This window comes from Ceratotherium simum, chromosome 12, assembly GCF_057802395.1.
Source record: "Ceratotherium simum simum isolate JZ-2026a chromosome 12, ASM5780239v1, whole genome shotgun sequence".
Taxonomy (NCBI): domain Eukaryota; kingdom Metazoa; phylum Chordata; class Mammalia; order Perissodactyla; family Rhinocerotidae; genus Ceratotherium; species Ceratotherium simum.
Window position 1 is genome coordinate 67,068,764 of NC_141911.1, and position 20,881 is coordinate 67,089,644.

Sequence of the window (20,881 nt, forward strand, 5' to 3'; positions counted from 1 at the left end):
TGTGTTGTGTTGAGTGTGGGCTCTGAGTCACCCTGCCTGGTTTTATCTACCATTTCCTGGTGAATTTGTCACTAACTCTGAGCTTCAGTTTCCTCTCCTGAAAAACAGGGATTCCAGTAGTGCCTCCCTCACGGGGTTTCTGTGAAAATCACCTGAGGTACAGTGTGCAGTGTTCTCACTACGGTGTTACACACAGTACGTGTTATTGTGAACAGCACTGAGCACAAGCAGTCCTTCTATTTAATGGTCACAGATAGAAGATTATTGAAGTACAGAGGACATTACTACGTCTGGGTTCAGAAAAAAAATCAGCAATATTAATAAAAATACTCGTGATAACTTATTTTAATATCAATTTCCTAATTTAATTTCACTTTCAGCTTTAATATTTCCTGAGGATACAAGAATCAGACACAGGAAATCTGTTTTTCACTGAATTCTTCTGTGATCTCCTTTACTGTCAGATAATTAACCAGAGGTACCAAGTAAATACTATATTCTTGATATAAAATCTTTTTAAGATATGTGTTCTTGAATTATGATTAGAACATCTTTACATAGTTAAAGTAAAATAAAGTTCTGGCCTCTACTAAAAAAACATTTCTCGAACGACTGGAAAAAAAAGAGCAGGTACAATTCTAGGTCATACCATTTTAGAAGTTCTAGCATCCTAAATAAAAACCCTCACATAGTTCTAAATTCCCCTCCAGCTACCCCATCTCTCTGCTCTCTGACAGCAACTTCTCAAAAACATTGTCTACACTGGCCATTCTTTATTCTTCACCCGTTGTGAGATACTCCCCAGTTTCCATTCCCTCATTTGTAAATACGATACCATGCAACAAGCTTCGTGTTCCCAAACCCGGCTGGCGCGCCTGTCTTCTCTCGCTGCACCCGCAGCAGCGACGTGGTTGACTCTGCCCGTTTCCTGGCTCCTGTGACAGCACATTCTTCGGTTCCTTGCATTCCTCCCGTATCTGCTTCTTTTGGCCATTTCTCTACCCTTGACCTCTAAATGTCAACACTTAGTTGGGCTTCTCTGACTATATGCTTCCCGGGGTGATCTCAGCTAGTATAATGACTTAAAATACCATTTGCCTAAGGACTCCTAAACTTGTACCTAGACCTCTTCTCTGAGCTGCAGGCATATACCCCATTACCTACTTGACATCTTCATTCAGATCCCTCATAAAACCTCAAATTTAACTTTCCAAAACAGAACTCTTAATTTCCCCCACTTACCCAAACGTGTTCCTCCCATTACATTTATTAAGTCAGAAACCAAGAAGTTATTGTCAAGTGTAGCTGCAGCTGCTAGGTTGGCTGTCACACTTCCACAGATCTGGCCATCAGGGAGACAAAGAGCTCAAATAGATTCAGACAGTGTATTACTTACACAGAGAGCAAAAGCAAGATCAGCAGTGTCTGTGTCCCTCCTCTTTGAACCCTAGGGATGTCCCTAGGATGACACTGAACCAGGGGGGCCAGATGACAGATGATATATGTGGAGGGTAGCTGTGTCATTGAGGAGCCAACTCTAAACTCCAGCCAAGCAGTTTCATTAGCCTACATCTGTTATCTAAGTGGGGCCAGGGTGGGAATCCCATGCCTCACTGGAACCTGGGAGTTGGATGAGAAGTTGCCTCATGGCAGCCTTCTGCAAGATAGGGAAGCAGATGACAAATGTCCTTGTGACAGCTCCTCTAAGACTGCCTATCTTGCCAGTTCCAGGGAGGGTCACAGGGCTCTCTGTCAAGACTTGGGTCAGACTAGGGTTGAGTATTGCTACGTGGATATATGCAGTGAGCAAGGTCGCCAGGGCACCACACTGGAGGCATTACCTACAGTTATCTCTGATTCCATCCCTTCTTCTGCCCCCATACCTAACCCATCAGAAAATCTTGTAGGTCTATCTCTCAAGTTAATCTGCTCTGCATTCCTACAGCCATCATCACCCCAAGCCACAGCACATCCCGCTGGGAGTACCACACGTCCACTCTTGCCTCTTACACCTGTTCTCCATACAGCAGCTAGAGGAATTTCTGAAAAATGCAAATCTGATCACTGTACACTCCAGCTTACAAAACATCAGTGGCTTCCTATTATACATCAAATAAAATTCACTCTTAACCATGGCCTACAAGGCCTTGCATGACGCCTACCTACTCCTCCAGTGTCACCTCATAGCCCTCGACCCCACTCCCGATGCTTCAGTCCCAGTGGTCTTTTTATTCACTGTCTCCTACCTCAGAGCTTTGCACTTGCTGGTGTACACAATGTGCTTCACCAGGCTTTCTTACCTGTCTGGTTCCCGCTCAACAATTAGGTCTCAGCTCCAATCTCAGAAGACTCCCTTGACCTATCAAAAGTAGTCACTTGTCCCCAGCTGTTCTGCGTCCTATCATCTTGTATATTTCCTAATTGTGATCAATGGTTTTCTTATTTAATGTTTACTTGTTATTGTCTCCCTCTCACCAGAACGTAAGAAAAAGAGCAGGGACTTTGTATGTCTTTTTACTACTGTGTCCTCAACACCCTACTAAACACAGCAGACTCTCCAATATTTGCCAAATAAATAAATGTTATTTCTAGTGTCTTTTATAAACATACAAAGCAAGAAAACATCCTTTTCTTAGCAGTTAAAACACAAACATTTTTAAGTTTTATTCCATCCTGTGCTTTCCTAATTCACTCCTTTTTGTCTTCACAGCAGATTTAGTTAAATGATTATTTTATAAGTTAGGAGTCAGAATTATTGCATGTATATGGAGTAAAGCTAGTAATTATCAATAATTTATTATTTTTAAATGTAAAAATGTGTTTATTCACAATCCTTGAGAAGTTACCATTCCTTCAAAAAATTCTTTATGAACAAAATGCCAAGAAAAATTACAATCATAGCTTATGCCCAACCAAAAATATACATCTGATGTATATAAACTTTAAAAAGCATAACACAGGCAATGTGAATATAGATTACATTTAAAATATTTCTTATGACACAGCTACAACTTAAATTATATCAGGAGATATAAATAATAGCATTACATATATATTTACATATTTAAATGTAAAGTGTCATATTTATGTCTATGAGATAAAAACAGAGATGAAACTTCAGCTGTCATTGCCTACCAGTTCAAATATTGAAAGGGCCACATGATTTTTTTTTTAAGTACAGCAAGAACTTTAAGTTTCTATTTATATATGGACCTTCCTATATTTTTGAGAACATGCACTGTCATTGTTGCAAGAAAAAGAAAAGAAAAAAACACTAATGAAAAATCAAAGAACAGCTTGCTTACTAAAATCATACTCAATCCTCAGCAAAATCAAGACAAGCAATTAGGGAGTGTCTTATATCCTTGGCCTTTTAAATTGATATGTAAACTTCAGAGAAAAGAAGAGCTAATGGTATATCACAAAATGCAGTTATATATATTGATATACTTAGTTCCATCCCATTAAAGCACCTTGTATTACAAGGCAAAGGAAAGCTTAATAAAATCAACAGATCCTTTCATACAGAAAGGATTTTATTTACTTTGAAATACCCGTATTACCTTTTTTAGGTTTTCCTTTCTTAATAAATCATGCACAGAGAATATATTCTGTGTAAAATCTTCCTAAGACCAATCATTGGAAATATAGAATTTAAAAAAATGACACCTAGAAATTTAGTATATCAATTAACTTAAAGCCAATATTCATATTTATAGTGGCATGTAAAAGGAAGTGAAAGACCTAAGTATATATACTTTCTAAAATATTACTTTTGATTACCAACTTTATGTGTCCAAACTCTGAAAGCTTTTTAACATATCTTATCCTTTGTTCAGACTGAATCAACATTATTATACTAGGTTATGTTGTAAGTGCAGAAAGAAACTGATACTTCAGCCAGCATTTCTTCAGGGTCATCTACTCCAATTGTGCTTACTTCTAGATGATAAAACTTAAATAAGTCACAGGAATAAATAATGCTGGAAAAGGGAACACTATTCTAAATTTGAATCTGGCAGTTCCTCATGCTCCCTTCACATCTGCTGAGAATTAACACAAATAGCCTTAATATTTTCACAGTTAGCTACTGAAATAGGCTTAAGAAAGCATTCAAAGTAAAATTAATAAAACTGTTTTTAAAAAGTGAAATCTACAAACAGTAAACAGGAATGCTATAAAGAAAAGTTAAAATAAATTTAATTGATAATACGACAGAACCATTAAATTGTTTTTGAAAAGCAGAAGGCAGGTGATGAAATTGCACTTAATTCTGAAGCAATTCAGATATAGCCTACCATTCCTACTCCTTTCTAATAAGCATTTACAACATGGTTTCATACCTCCCTCTTACAAAAAGGCTCAGCATAACCATTTATACATTCTAGTTGGTTTTTAACATTTGGTCATAACTGATAGACAGGGTCACACAATTTACCCTATCGTTTCTGTTGATCTGCATCAGATTGCTTCATGCAAGAATCAGACAGTTCTAATACAGGATTTACAAATCCAGAATACTCAGAATTGCCATTATCATCCATTTCGGCACTAACAAAATCATTCTCCCACTCCAGCCCATTGGAATCATCAGAGGCTGACGTAGGATTACTGCCCGTCTTCTTGCTGCTATACTTCAGTGCTGCCCGGAGAATGTCTTCCTCTGTTTTGGAACGTTCTCTCACTGGAAGCATTCGATTCATTCCTATTATTTGGGCAGAATTATTAGAAATCTCAGTGAAGATTAAAAAAGCGATATTAAAAGACAACAAGAGAGTTTTTATTTAACAAAGTTGATTTGTGAATTAACTTCAAGGGCCAGTCCTATGGAGGCCTTCTTAACGGAAACTGCTGGGGTCTAATACTAGAGTGCGCCTTGGATACAAGGCACTTTTCTTTTCTTTTCACGAACATGAATACTCACCCAAGGACAGTTCTGGTGCAGTGCTGCTCATCTAATACGATGAAATGTTTGAAGAGGCATAAATAAAGCAGAATGGATGCAGGACTTCGATTGCTATTAGTCTTAAATGGCCAAATCAGTGTGTCTGCCAAAGTCCTTTCCTGCCCAGATGACACTTTCATTTCCCAGAGATGATAATAACTCTAATGACAATGATAACAACACACACTTTTCCATTTTCCAGCACCTGCTAGGTTCCAGTTAGGTTGTTTGCACTTCACATATATTAACTGAGCTGATCCTCAACAACTCTATGAAGTTACACACAGTACTACCATTATCCCCCGTTGTACAGCTGAGGATATGATCTGCCCAGGTCACACAGCTATGGAAGTGATGGAGCAACAATCTGAATCCATTAAACATGGCTCCAAAGTCTGTGCTCTTCTGCTATTCTGACTCTATCACAACAGAGACATTTCTAGGGGAAGCTGTTCTAGATCTAATTCTGAACAGAAAGAAACTGGTCCGTAAAGAAAAAGTGTCAAAAATCTTGATAGAAAAATAATGTTATTTTGGCAGAAGGAAGAGAGGGATGACAGAAAAGAAATTTGAATTTATAAGTATAGAATCAACATTGGTAACAGAATTAAAATCTCGGACTAGAAAAGAGACTATAAGATAACATCCCTAGACACATTTAATAATTTTGTTTTCTGACCTTAAAGAATCAGATCCTACAATAATAAAAGAACATTTAAATCTGTTATCACTCTTGTCTGTCACTCCTGAAAAATCACAAAGACTCAACCCAGCAAAGCAAGTTATCCCTATAGAAGAGATAAAAATATGAGCTGGATGCTAATATAATTGTGTGGGTTTGTATCTGATTGAATAACACTATGTCGAAAGGAAGCTGGATTGTACATCAGTCTGTCCTCTACCTCGTCTAGCTTAATAACTCTGTTAATGACTTGAATAATAACCTCAAAAGTCATTTTATCAGCACACAGCGTGGCTGCAGAATCAGGAATTAAAAAATCTGAAAGGCTTTGTTCAAATTGAATAAGATGCTAAAATATAAATATAAAGTCTGCTGATTGTGATCCAAATATGCAATAACATATAAGTACAGGATTGGGGAAACTGTTTAGCTGAGAAGACGACTTAAGGAAGTGAATGCAATCTTTGGTAAAGTTATTCAAGTCCCCTGTATATCTGTTTCTTCATTGACAAAATAAATGGCTTGACTAGAGGATATCTAAGGTCCATTCCATCTCAAAATTCTGTGAAACATTTAATACTTATTATTTTCTTAAAGTCCTATATTCTGTAATTGGTTCTTCCTTTTTGGATTACCTATTTCTTACAATGAAAATGAAAACTTGGGCCTTATTCAGTGAAACAGACCTTTTTTTAAAAAAAATCCACATTTTACCTATAATTTTGACTACTTGCGACGTGCTATATCCTGTACTGGGTGTTTTATATAAATTTTATTTAATCTTCGCAAATAGTCATGTGTTCATTTGTTCAAATATTTATTGACTGCCTGCTGTGTCAGGCATTTTAGACCCTGAGAATACAACAGTGAATAATCATCCTTTAAAGGAGGTTGATTATTCTCTTCTTATGATGAACAAACTACAGCTTAGAGAGATTAAGAAATCTACCTAAAGTAGTACAGCTAGGAAGACATACCAGCTAAAATTCAAACTCATATATGTGTTATAGCTTTTGTACTATCAAAAAAATTAACATACTGCCAATTTATAAAGAACGAAAAGTTAAATAAGTTTTGGCGTTACGCTGCCCACAAGGGGACAGTGAGTCTTCTTACTGAGTAATGTCATGGGCTGGATTACAAAAACCTTAAAATAAGAATTTAACATTCTTTTTTGAATCTCAAAAAACAATAAGAATTAAGCAACTTTCTAAACAATTTATCAACAAATGATAATCACTAATACAATAAGAGACTAAGAAATTTTTATGCTGATTTTTCAAGACCTTGCATTCATTTCAGTTTAAAAGTAAAATACCAAGCAGATTTCTATAAACCAACACAGATTAAATTATTCAGGTAAAATTGTGAATATAAAATACCTTCTTCATCTTCCCACTCTAGATCTAAGGATGTGCTGTCATCATTTCCACTAGTTGATTTAGTTTTGGTCATTAAATCACAACTGCTTTCTGTATTTGGTGTCAAAACTGTGGCATCTGATGAGAGTCCTAGAATATACACCAAATACAATTAAATGTGGCCATCTCTACTCTTTTACCACAACCATTTATTTTGCAATAATTGTCTCTCTCCAGATATTATTATCCCTTTTAACATCACAAGAAACAAGTATTGAAATCATTACACTGCTAAGTTCTGTTAGGAACAGTATAAAGGGCTTTTTTCCTGTTCTTTTCACTTTTTTGCCATCTAGCACAGTAAACATGCAAATTTAAATGAATTACAAACTTTTCAAATATGATGAACTCTAGGTAATATTTTTAATAGTCAGTTTCAAAGAGGGACAAAAAAACAAATGAAAAAATAAAAATGATAAATAAAAAGCAGTCTATATTTTCAAAAGGAACCACAACTATACTTCCATTACTGGGAAGAATAGGAGTTTTGACTCTTGAAACTTAGACAACAACATTGTAATCTTATAAATCAATTTGTAATAAGTAAAGTAAGTATCTTTCTGTACTATTTCCTCCACCTTCTCTTCTTCTGATGCGAGTAGAAATGGAAAAAGGAGTGCTTGACTCCCTATATGGATCTACAGAAATAGCCTGAGATTGTTCTTTGCCCCAACTCCTTTTAAAAAAGGAGAGATATGGCCGCTCTGTGGCTTAGTGGTTAACTGCGCACACTCCGCTACTGGCGGCCCGGGTTCAGGTCCCAGGCGCGCACCAACGCACCGCTTCTCCGGCCATGCTGAGGCCGCGTCCCACATACAGCAACTAGAAAGATGTGCAACTATGACATATAACTATCTACTGGGGCTTTGGGGGCAAAAAAAAAGGAGGAAGATTGGCAATAGATGTTAGCTCAGAGCTGGTCTTCCTCAGCCAAAAGAGGAGGATTAGCATGGATGTTAGCTCAGGACTGATCTTCCTCACAAAAAATAAACAAATTAAAAAAAAAAAAAGGAGAGATAAAATTGTATAATTAAGGACTAGTTAATGACCTATCTGGGCAACACAAATTGAAGGGCAGGAAGGTCTTCTATAGAAACAGAGCCATGATCTCCAATTATCTGCTTAACATGGCATAAAGTAAACTTAAAATGTACAGAGATATTTTAAAAGACTTACTACTACTTCGAAAAACTTCATACTGTGACTTTATATTTCTCAAACAAGATTCAAAGTCATCTTCTGGTCCTGAACTGTAATAAAAGTGAAATAAATTTTTTATATATTCATAGTCGATGCAACATAACCTATGCTTAAGTTAAGGATGGCATTTTGGTTTGAAGGTCTATCCCACACAAATTCATAATCACTGTACAACTGAATAATCTAATGAAAATAGGTCTTAGTTTTCTTAAAGCTAGCAATAAACTAAAAACAATAAGATTTTGGTTGATCTTGAAGTTAAGATTCAAAGCTTTGCCGTAAGCCCAACTTTACAATTTACCATAATGAAGCATGAACAAGGTTCTTTGAGTGAGTAGGAAACACTTGTGGAGACGTGACACTGAAATGTGTCTTCCAAAAAACAATTACACATGAACCTTATCATAAAAAAAGAGAGAGGCTGAGGAAACCACAGACGACCCAGGTACAAACAATGTATCCAAGGCGTTCAGTATGCCACTGCATCATTTTCTATACAGAAGATGTGACCACTATTAAAAATGCAGTAAAGTCAATTTAAATAAATGATCACTTTCCAACATACAGGAAGAAAATATTCTCAGTATTCTTACAAGACAGTGTCTTTGAAAAGCAGTAATTCTTTAGGGAACATAAACCTGAATATGTATACAAACATCCAGAAGTGAACTGTGTTCTCTCTGGAAACATTTTCTACCACAAAGGGAAGACGTATATCTCACTGTTACCTTTGACAGTCTCCACTGTTGGAAGGCTGGTATCGGTGCACAATTCTCTGCCTTTCTTGCTTTGGAAACATAATGAAATACAAAATCACTCTGTGATAAAATTATGTTTTTTAAAACCATTTATGTAACACCAAAGAGTCTTTTTTTCTAGTTTCTAAAAAAACCCAAAAAACTTAAAAAGTTATTCTATTGAAGTCTTTTTCCTTAAATTCATCACTGGTCACTTCTACATCCTCTTATTTATGGGTAGAATTTCTCTCAATTTTTCAGTGTATAATCCTTAAGTGGTCAGAATATTCATACTGTTATTAAAAATAACTTTATAACAGATATATATCGGTGTCTCAACATTCTTGTTACACCTAAGAACTTCTAATAACTAGAAGGATGAGGGGCCAGAAAGAAATCATTAAGGACAGTATATGAGGTTCTATTCTGGGTGAAATAGCAAAACAAAAGGTCTAGAAGACCTAGCTGAGTTGACTCAGAAATAATAAAAACAAAGGATTTTGAAGACCTGTCAGAATTGTGGCTCTGACAGTTATTAGCTCTGTGTCCCTGGCATGCCCTTTACTTTCTGTTTCTTCATCTGTAAATTACAGATGGCTGTAATACTGCCCTAGCAAACTCATGGGGCTATTGTGAAAATCAAATGAATCTGCATGTACCTGTGTATCTTTGTGGTTCAGTGTATGTTGTGTACTCTGTTATGTGTTCCTATATTTAGTCAGGGAAGAAACAACTCAGGACAACTCAAACAGGCACTATGTATGGAATGCTTTCAGTCTTTCAGTGAATTAATTTTTAAACTTTCCCACTATTTAGAACTTACTAAAAAATAAAAGACACTCTCCATGTACTCTAATTAATCTGCTGAAACACCAAAGAGATAAAGGGCATAGGTCACATAGAAATCACGTAGCACTATAATACACATGATTTTTCAGTTTCTCTAAGTTACAATAATTACTATGTGACATGATCAGCTAACACTAGAGAGTTCATACAGGCAAAATATGGAGGGCGATACTAAGTAGGATTCTGGCTAAGCACTCCTGTGCTTGAACTCTGGCTCTGCCATTTACTAGCTATAGGATCAAGCAAGTTACTTAACATCTCTGTCCCTTGGTTTCCTCATTTATAAAATGGGGATTAAAAACACTGCCTATCTCCTAGGACTGTCATGAGGATTAGACAAGGTGAAACACGTAAACCACTTAGAACAGTTCCTGACACTTCGCTAGGGCTCCATAAATGTCTGTTATTAACAATGTCTGGCATTACAGTAATGCCGTATTAGCATATGGCAGGAAAGATACAATAAATCTGTTGCCTTCTCTGATAATACACCAAAGATTTCTCAAGACTCAAACTCCCAATCTCTCAAAGACACAAGAATAAAGACAAGAAAAATACAATATTCCTATGGGGCAAAATTGCCCAGCTTACCCGATTCTAGGAAATACAAGAAATTCTAGCAGTTCAAGGAATTGTTTAAAAAAAAAAAAAAAACTCACAAAAATAAACTAAAAATGCTGTAGAAATTATATTTAAAGGCTAGTTTTGCAATGTTTCCATCTAAGAGTATATTTATTTTTCCAAAAGAATACTAGATTTTGGAAAACTAAATTTCATCTTTGGGATAAATAAGAATTAGCTTTTGCTAATTTAAAGCTAAACGGCATTCAGTATCAAGCATATAATTTGATGTTATTTCTGGCTGTGAAAGACAACCAATTTGCCTTTAAAATTCCTAAGGATATATGCATAAATACATTTGTTGTTAAACAAGAAGCCCTTGACTCTAGCGGGGAAAAAAGTCCCAACTAAGACGGGTCAGAGAAAACCAGAAGGAAAGCAGCCCTAACGTATGTGGGGTCTTCTCCCCTCACCTCCAAGAGCTTTCGCTGCTTTGCTGCCCTGGCTGCTTCACGCTGTGCAGCGTATAAAGCTTCTTCTTCTAGTCTTAACTTCTCCTCTTGTAAGGCTAACTGTACATGAACAAAACAATAAGGATTAACAAAAATCAGAACCTGTCTAACTGCTCTAAAAATAAAATGTTTCTATTCATAAAATAAAAAATAAACTATTAAAAAAATAATTTATCTCTACAAAGCATAATAGAATTGAAATTTTTATGATTTCTCGTTTCAATTTTTTACAAAATAATTCAAATGATATCAAACATATTACAGAATTCTTCAGAAGCTGAATTATGAACCAGTAGTGTCTAATTTGCATAAATATAAAACTGTTTCTTTCTTTAGAATATGCAATGATCTTCATTCTCAGCAATCATTCCAGTGCCTATCACTCTGACGAGTCTTATGGCTTTGGCCCTCCTAAGTCCAAGATCTTTAAAACTGAGGCCAATCACATCACCGTCCACCAAAGGCAAGTAAGCTTTCACAAAGTTCATGTCTCATTGATGCACGTGTCCTGAATTTTATTACTATCAAGCTACTAAAATATTACTTTCAAATTTAAGTTCCTGCCATTCATAACAGCATCCAAACTACTTTAGTGATAATCTACTGCATGTCAAATCAAACTTAAAAATCAAATTTCAACACAATTTTTTTCTTTAGCCTAATATTAGCATCTTTTGTGTAGCTTAAGTTAACGCTGTTGAAATCACTGATTGGTACTAAACAGACTATTTTTAAATGTATAATGGAATATGAATAATTCCATTTAGTTTAGTAAATAGCAAAACTATAATTACAGGCCATTTTCGTAAATACATTAAAAATATATAACATTTATGATCGTTAGAAGTACTTGGTTCACTTACTAAGAATAAATAAATGCAAGACAAACAAAAAGACAAAAAAAATACTTATTGTGAAACAGTAATATTTTAAAGTTGGTTTTAAACACAAAGATGCATATATCTGGTCAGACTCCCTATTTGTGAATTAAACAATTATTTTTATAAAATGTATTACCTTCATTTTGGGGCAGCATTTGATTTCTGATAAATTAAATCAAACTAAAACAAATTATAATAGGCTGGAATAATTTTTTTACTTTTAAATCATTTCCATCTGTATGTATCTAAGTATAGGTCCAATGACTGTTCATATGCAATATGTTATTTAATGACAACTTTCCCCTATAAACAGAGGTTTTATGGTAACATATACTTAAGCAACATAAAAGACTATTTACCTCCTTTTGAATTTTCATATCAAGATCTTTCTGTTTTTCAGCAATAGAATCATAATGTCTCTCTCTCAGGTCAACAATTTCTTCCTCAGTAAGAGGCCTACAGAGAAAAAAGAGGGAGAAAAAGAAAGAAAACAAAAAGACTTCTGATGAATCCAAGTCCAAATAAAACACTCATAAAACCAGTGAAATTCTGAAATTTTACTGTAAAAAATGTATTGAAGCAATTTGATGCTATAATTTCAATTGTTAGAGTGAAAAAGCATACATTCTAATACTTGATATAATTTGGGATATAAGTTGAATAAGATGATATATTACCAGAGTATTTGTTAGCACTACGACTTGTAAGAAATGTGGACTCCATTTACCTTCACTTTGGCTCTGCTTCAGCCATCTGACCATATCCCAAAAAGTTCATCATAAAATACAAACTTCAGTACGCGACACTCCGGTCTCAGCCCTCATACCCTCTGGGACTCTTAACTCTCATTCCCACTATTCAATCTGCTCAGTCACTCTGGCCACCCCAGTCTGTCTATCCTGACCCTCTCCTGGGCTCACTTCACCTAAACCAATTCGGACACCATGACAAATTTGAAGTATTTTCTTAGCAATATACTCACTTTCTTGCACTCCTATCATTATGCCTTATTCACCTACCTTACTCACTCTCTGACCTTGGATCGTTTCTGTGATTGGCCTTTTATGCTGAGAGCTGCTAGAGAAAACCAACATCTATTTGGCCCTCAGCCCCTAGCAATAACCCTTCACTTACACCTGGTCAACTCCCTCTCACATCCTACGTTAACTACTTCAAAATCTTCACATACTCCTTGAGTTCCTCATTCAAACTCTTTTCTCTGAGAAGTTAATGTCACCACACTTGGAGACATGGGGAGCATCAACCATCAACTCCCTCAACTTCTTGCCACTCCTCCTCTTTCTTAAGTCGATCTCCCTACTCTCCCCTCTATCCTCTCAAGAGGTGGCATTCCTTAACCTGTTCAAGGTCACCGGCTACACTTCTACTCTTGGTTCATCCACCACCAATGCACCTTCCCACCCCCACTCCAGAGAATTCTCTGGGACACTGCTCCATCAATTAACACCTCTCTTTCATTGTTAGCCTAGGATTCGCCTTTCTCCCATGTAAAGGAAGAAGGGAAGAAAGGAAAGAAAGAAAAAAGAAGAAGGAAAACCCTCATTTGACCTGTATCTGTCTCTAGCTACCGCTCCCTCTCCTCGTTTCAGCCAAAATTCCTGAAATGAAACACAGACTGAGAGCACATCTAGCACTTTCTATGTGTCAGGCTCTCTTCTATGTGCTTTACATATATTAACTAATTTTAATCCTCACACCAACCCTATAAGGTAGATATAGAGATCACACACATGAGGGAAATAAGCCGAAGACAGATTACTTCCAAGTAAGTCACTTAAAACATAAGCGGCAGAGCTAGAATTTGAACCCAAGTAAACTAGCTCCGTACTCTTAACTACTGTGCTTCTCTGACCTTCTGTGTCCTTACCTCTCATTCTCTCAACTCACAGCAGTCTACCTCTGCTTTCATTGCTCTAATAACTCTAGCAAAGGTAACTGAAGGCTTCTATGTTGCCAACATAATAGACAGTTTTTAGTCCTTATCATATTCTTCAGTTTCACGCAACAGTGTTGACCCTTCCCTCCATTCCACCTGTCTGCCCGTCTCCCCAGCTCCTCCCGTGGCTTTTCATGCTCTCCTGGTTCTTCTTTTTGCTCATCGCCTCCTGGGTTGTCTTCAGACTCCTCTTCCAGTGTCTGCCTACTTATTCCTCAGACACTGCGCTATCTGCACGCTCCAATCACCCCACTTCCTCCTCTTCTCCAACCTCAGGTAGGTGATCTTGATAACTATCATGGTTTTAACCAGGTATGTGTAAGCTAATGTCTCCTACTTCTGTTCCTCTAGCCCTAACTTCTGCCCAGAGCTTTCCTTTTTTTTAGTTTTTTGAGATATAACTTATATAAAATGAAATACAAATTTTAAGTGTTCAGTTCATTAAGTTTTGACAATTGTATACACTCGTGTAACTGCCACCCAAAGCAAGATACAAAGCATTTCCATCACTCCACAAAGTCCCCCTGTGCCTCTTTCCATCAATTCTCCCACTTTGTTCATGCAATTTCTTCTATCCAGAATGCTCTCCTCCTCTGGAGAGTTACCATTAACCAACCCTTCAAGCATCAACCCAGGTACATCTCCTCAAAGAAGTCTCCCTGGACACACCTCCTCTTACACATTTTGGGCAAAGGGCCTTTCCTCTAGGTTTTCCTTGCATGTTTTATAATTGCTATTTAATCGCTTTTCCCACCTCATACTGAAATTAGTCATCTCCACGAACTATCTCCCAGACCAGGATATTCTTGCTTCCAATGCGGAGAACCACATCTGCTTTTTAAATCCCAGTGTCTACACAGTGCCTGGCCACATGATAGTTGCTTAATAAATGTTTGCTAAACTAAAAAAGGTAAAGAACATACATTCAATATATAAAACAGAAAATGAAAATATTCTCCTGATATTAAGAACTCTCCTTTGAGTTAAAGACAGATGGTTCTTTTTCAAGTAGATGATGTAATTTTAAAAAAATTTAAAGAGGCTGCTTAAATATTAGTGTGTCAAGGTTCTAGTTACTATTGAAAGATAACGTGATTAGGAAAACAAGTTTTAGAATGTCATAAGGAAGGAAAAGGGAGATAAAGTTTTAAAAACTCAAGGAAATGTACTTATCAATATTAAATGGTTTTTTTAAAAACTAAAAAATACATAACAACTTAGGTTCAATAGGAAAGCACCTAGGCACTTAGGTACATTACATTCTTCAATGTTCGAAACAATCTTTTGAGACATGTTATTATTTGCTTCAGTCTTATAGAAAGAGAAAACTAAGGTCTTGAAATGTAAGCTGTTCAATGCCTCAGAGCAAGCAAATGACAGAGCGTGGATTCTCAGAGAGCTCCTTATAATTCACACAGAAGTTGTTTTTTTCTCTTTTAAAAAAAGTCTTACCTATGACTGCTTCCTGGGCTTTCCGCCTGTACAAAAATCAATTAAACAATTAAAGAAATTTCACTATTTAAGGCAAGCCAATAAAATTATTTAATCAAAATATTTTCTGCTTATCTCTTTTTATCATAGTAAACAAATTTCATTATTAAAAGTGTTTTAAACAAAACGCCTTCAAATTTTACTATTTCTCAAAGGCACAATTTAGTTTAATATCTATCTTAATTATATAAAAACCAAGTGCTGGACGTTTCTCAATTTTTTCTAACAAATATTTAGCCTATACCAAATGAACTTTTGGGGTCAGGATGGTACTAGACAACATATTCTCTATGCCCTCATCGTTTACAGTTGATCCTCATTATTTGCAGATTCTGTATTGGCAAATTCACCTACAAGTGAAAATTTATTTGTAATGTCAAAACCAATACTCCCTGCACTTTTGCGATCATTCTGAGACTTCACAGAGCAGCAGAAATTGAGTTGCCCAATGCACACATTGCCAGTGGAGGCAGAACACGGCGATGCACTGCCTTCTTGTTCCGCTCTCACGCTGCGTCCTCTTCACAGTCTATTTAGTGCCACGCCTTCTGTATTTGTGTGCTTTTTTTTGGTAATTTCACTGTTTAAAATGACCCCCGTGTGTAGTGCTGTCTAACGTTCCTAATCCCAAGAAGGCTGTGATGTGCCTTATGCAGAAAATGTGCGAGTCAGATAAACTTTGTTCAAGCGTGAGTTATAGGCTATTGATTGTGAGTTCAAAGTTAACCAATCAATAATACATATTAAAATAAAGTGTCAAACAGAAACACAAAACAAAGTTATATATTGATCGGTTGACAAAAATGTTGTGACCGGAAGCTTGCAGGAACCTAATTCTGTATTTCCCCAGGAGCAACGTTCCAGTGTGGACGAACCCAGCATTCACAGCAACTTTACAGAACTTAACTACCACGAATAATGAGAATCAACTGTGTTTGTTTTCTTTTACAGGGTTATGAAACTACCTATACTTTTTTCCTCCAAAGAAAACCATAACTATTTTCAAGACTGATTTGGATTTGTACATCTTTCTTACACATTTAAGCTATTCACATCTGACAGTTAAAATATATGACTAAGTAACAACAGGAATAAAATTCCAAATGGTCCAAAAGAATTTAGGAAATAGCGTTACAAGACAGGATGACGTCCAACTAAGACAAATGTGAAATGAGATGAAAGTGGAAAAGGCTGCTTAGCAAACACGAAGACAGACAAAAACTCAACCAAACGAAAAGCACCTTAGGAAAACACATGGAACCACAAATTCTGTTAAAAAGCCATATGATGCTGGGATGAGCTATATTCAAGGGTGAAAGAACTCACATTTAGCACTTGTCAGAAACTTTAAAAATATCATGTTAAGCGTTTTTGCTTACACTTGTTTTAAAAAGTACATGGAATTAAAGTGACCTTTAAAAAGGGAAAGAAACTAGGTTCCATGAAACATTAAAATACTTGGGAGAAATATTACTGGGAAAACAAAAGGCTAAGAGTTTCCCAAATGTGTTCTACCAGATGATAATAAACATGTATGAAGATTTTTAAAAAGGATTTATATGCAAATTAATTTGGAAATGCTTAGTTGAACAAATTTAAATAATTTTAACAGTTTCTTTAATAGTTCTTCTTAGCACTGTTAACATGCTAATTTACACTCAGACTAGTATTCTGTACTTTGCACAAACTCATATAGTTAGTTGAGTGAAGTTGGAAATTACCATACAAAATAAAACTCTTCTAACTATACCAGTGCATAAGAAAACATTTCACTAATTCTAAAAAGCACTTTTTTTTTTCATATTTTAACGTTTCTGTACTTGGGATGCATCTTAAAAATGACTGAGTTTTAGATGAGATGAAATGCAAAAATCAACAAAAAGAATAACTGATACAAAAGATAATGGCTAAAGTCAAAAGTGATTACTTTTGCTTAGAATAAGCATGTATAAATCCTACCTTCAGAAATCTATAAAGGCTATGGTTAAAGAATGGGTCTGCTCTGGATTGTTGAGAAATTTTACCTACCTAATGGCAAGAGGTTAGAAATATCCCTTTTTAAATGCTATAGAATTCAATAAAATGCTTTAAAAACCTGTTATACATATATCTCTGATATATGTAACTATATATAGTATACTATATAGAGTATTATAAATGTTATATAGTAGAAAATTCTAAATTATTTACTAATATAAATTAGTAAAAGAAGAAAATGGTAAGGGACTGAAAAGTAAAAACAAAAACCAAAAAATAAATATTCTAAAATAGAAGATAATAAAATAAAAATTTTTTAAATAATTGTTAGAACTAATGACATGACTAATGAGAACAAATCTGGGTTTTGTACTACTGTGTAAATACTTACCTCATCACTTTCTACTAGATTCTCAAACTGAAACAACAAGAAAGTAAGTGTTAGGAGGAATATTTGTCTAAGGAACATATCTCACAAAAAATTATAAGTCACTTTTTCACTTCAAAAATAATATACCTTTATATTTTTAAGATACTTAAATCACGTGTCTTTTTATATACCAATTCCTTTGCTATATTGAACAGTCCTACAAGATAGCTAAGACAAGCATATAATTTATGACTGTATATGAACAAGAACAGGAAAATTACAGCAATTTTCTACATAAATCATAAACTTATAAACTAAAACTTCCACCTGAATTGAATATTTCACATGGTGTTTCAAACCTACACTGCCATAATTTTCCACTTCACTTGAGTTCAGAACAAATTATTTAATGTCATAAGAGGAAAATTACTCAAGAAACAAGGACTTAAAAGATACCCAAAAGAGAATATTCATCTATTCATTCATGTAACTATTTACTGAAAATCTACTAGATGGTAGTCACTACTCCCTAAAGTCTTTCTAGAGATAAGAATTAAACAATTTGATCATAATGTGATGAACACTATTATGTCAAATGACCAAATGAAAGTCATTACTATATAATATTATATACTATATAATTAAAATATTTGTATTTTATTTATTTATTTTTTTGTGAGGAAGATTAGCCCTGAGCTAACATCCAATGCCAATCCTCCTCTTTTTGCTGAGGAAGATTGGCCCTGGGCTAACATCTGTGCCCATCTTCGTCTACTTTATATGGCACACTGCCACAGCACGGCTTGACAAGCAGTGTGTCAGTCCGCGCCCAGGATCCGAACCTGCGAACCCTGGGCCCTCGAAGTGGAGCGTGTGTACTTAACCGCTGTGCCACCAGGCTGGCCCCAAAATATTTGTATTTTAAATATAAGTAATTTGATAAATAACCACTAGACAGAAAGGAAAAAGTGTTTTATTGTTAATATTGTTTTGTTGTTTAAAGATCAAGAAAACTATGAATTCAAAAGAAAATACAAGACTCTAAAGAGATGACTTAAAACTCTCTAAAATTATTATTTTGAACTTATTTTTTGTATTGGTTTGTGATTTTTTAAAAACTAACTCCTAGTTTACATGCTTCCTTATTTAATACAGAAGTCAGTGAAGCACAGGGTTCAAGTCTGAAGCCAAGCAGCTTAGGACTGGATTTAGGTTCTGCCACTTACAGGCTGTGTAATTTAGCCCAACTTCTTCACCTGTCTAAGCCTCTAATTCTCACCCATAAAAGGGGGTGACTGCCACCTGTTCAATAGAATTGTCATAAGAATTATGTGCAACGACATTCATAAACCATATGGTGGAGTCGCTAGTACACAGTAGGGACTGAGCAAATGGGAGATTCTATTATTACTTTCTACACAGAAGGAATAAGCAACTCAGTGATGGATTTGGTGGAGCCGCTTAAAACCAACTTGCTGCTTTGATTCTTCGATACCTCTCCACTGGGGCAGGCCAACCATCTGTCTCTAGAATCACTGTCTCCCGAGCCACTATAACTGAGAGAAGAACACTCTCTCCCTGGTTTGTGTAGGATGGAAAAACAGACAAAAAACGAAAAACAAACACACCACTTCTTAAGTAGAAATAGCAATTCCATTTGAAAAATGAGACCTTAATCTTCTGCAAACTTCTCCCTATTCACTCCTCCTCCCCTCACCCCAATTCTTTCCCTCTTCACTAGCATCAGTAATACTGAAATATAAATACTCCATACTAAATTTAGGTCCAGATCCTTCCTCCTTAATAAAAAAAAGTCCCTCCTGAAGGTACTTTTATCTAATCAGATTCATGACTCTACTTACCTCTATAGTTAAGTGCTCACCTCTTGAGCATGTTCTAAAATACTTGGATCTGGGAAGAAAAAGAAAAACAACTTTAAAAATCACAATTAATTCTAAAATTGTGTTAATATAGTGGCATAAAGACACTTCGTCAAGAGCCAGCCCTGATGGCCTAGTGGTTAAAATTTGGCGTGCTCCACTTCGGAGGCCCAGTTTGGCTCCAGTGCGCAGAACTACACCACTCGTCTGTCAGTAGCCACGCTGTGGTGGTGGCTCACATAGAAGAACCAGAATATACAACTATATACTGGGGCTTTAGGAAGAGAAAAAAAAAAGAGGAAGATTGGCAACAGATGTTAGCTCAGACTGAATCTTTCCCACCAAAAAATAAGACTGCCTTCAAAAAAAAAAAAAATTCCTCAAGAACAACCTGAAATTCTCTAACATATAGTATCTTTATTTATAAAAAGGAACCACCAAATTTATCTAAGAATATAAATAGTCCAGATTTTTAAACTTAGTTATGAGTTTAAAAGTGTTTAGTCAACAAAAATTTTCTATTGGTACTAATGTTTACTAAACCTGTAATAATAAATTACTCTACTATATCTACTACGTAGAACAAAATACAATTAATTTTTAAAGTTTATCTCATTATTTTTACTGTATCAGGAAAAATATCTGGTTAAAATCCTGATGTGTTTAATGTATAACAGTATAACAGTATGTTCCCAACTTTGTTAAACATATGCAAAACAACAAAAATCTAAAAAAGATATATGCCAATATGCTATAAGAGTGGTTCTCTCTAGACGGTGGGATCACAAATGTTTATACAAAGCTAGGTCCTTTTTATTTTCTCCCCATGCCCACAGAAATGAAAGAAAAACGCATATACACGTCAACCAAATAATCCATTACATTAATTTTTCCAACTAGTGCCAAACATTGACTTTAATTTTACCTTCACAATGTATACGTATACCAAATCACCATGATGTACACTTTAAATACCTTAAAATTTTGTCATTTATACTTCAACAAAGCTGAAATTAACAAACTGTAATCATTCTCTTTCGCTCCTACTAGTGAAACTTAGATGTAGTCAAACAAGCATCTCTTTTGTTATGTCTGCTCCAAAGACATGTCCACACTCTAACTGAACTGTGAAAGCTGATATAGCACAGAGACAGTACTTCCTTTACTACTGGAAGTACCAGGGGATTCTAAGACTCACTTATAATGTGGTTCCTGTTATGGCTGCCTAAATTAAGGGAGGAGAGGACTCTCCATCCCTCATGGGATCCTAAATCACACTGAGAGTTCCTAATGTGTTAGGATTCTTAGACAGAAAGCACTCCTAGAGATGGGAAGAATCCCAGGGTTAGGACAGGTCAAAATGCTTTGTGAGTATTATGTGATACCTGTGTGGGGAGGGGCCAGATAGGTTTAGTAAA

At 35.6% G+C, this 20,881-nt stretch overlaps 1 protein-coding gene across 1 annotated transcript in view; it reads right to left on the reverse strand.

Annotated features, from left to right (window-relative positions):
• Window positions 1-4,178: 4,178 nt before the first annotated feature.
• AP1AR (adaptor related protein complex 1 associated regulatory protein) overlaps window positions 4,179-20,881 on the reverse strand; it is a 31,030-nt gene continuing 14,327 nt past the window's right edge. Inside the window, exons 2-10 of the mRNA XM_087437733.1 lie at window positions 19,446-19,494; window positions 17,605-17,631; window positions 15,198-15,223; window positions 12,148-12,244; window positions 10,869-10,967; window positions 8,977-9,035; window positions 8,225-8,298; window positions 7,010-7,138; window positions 4,179-4,705 (exon numbers count right to left, since the gene is read on the reverse strand). Of these exons, the coding sequence (XP_087293859.1) occupies window positions 4,440-4,705; window positions 7,010-7,138; window positions 8,225-8,298; window positions 8,977-9,035; window positions 10,869-10,967; window positions 12,148-12,244; window positions 15,198-15,223; window positions 17,605-17,631; window positions 19,446-19,494 (826 nt within the window). The 3' untranslated portion in view covers window positions 4,179-4,439. The remainder of the gene's footprint in view (window positions 4,706-7,009; window positions 7,139-8,224; window positions 8,299-8,976; window positions 9,036-10,868; window positions 10,968-12,147; window positions 12,245-15,197; window positions 15,224-17,604; window positions 17,632-19,445; window positions 19,495-20,881) is intronic.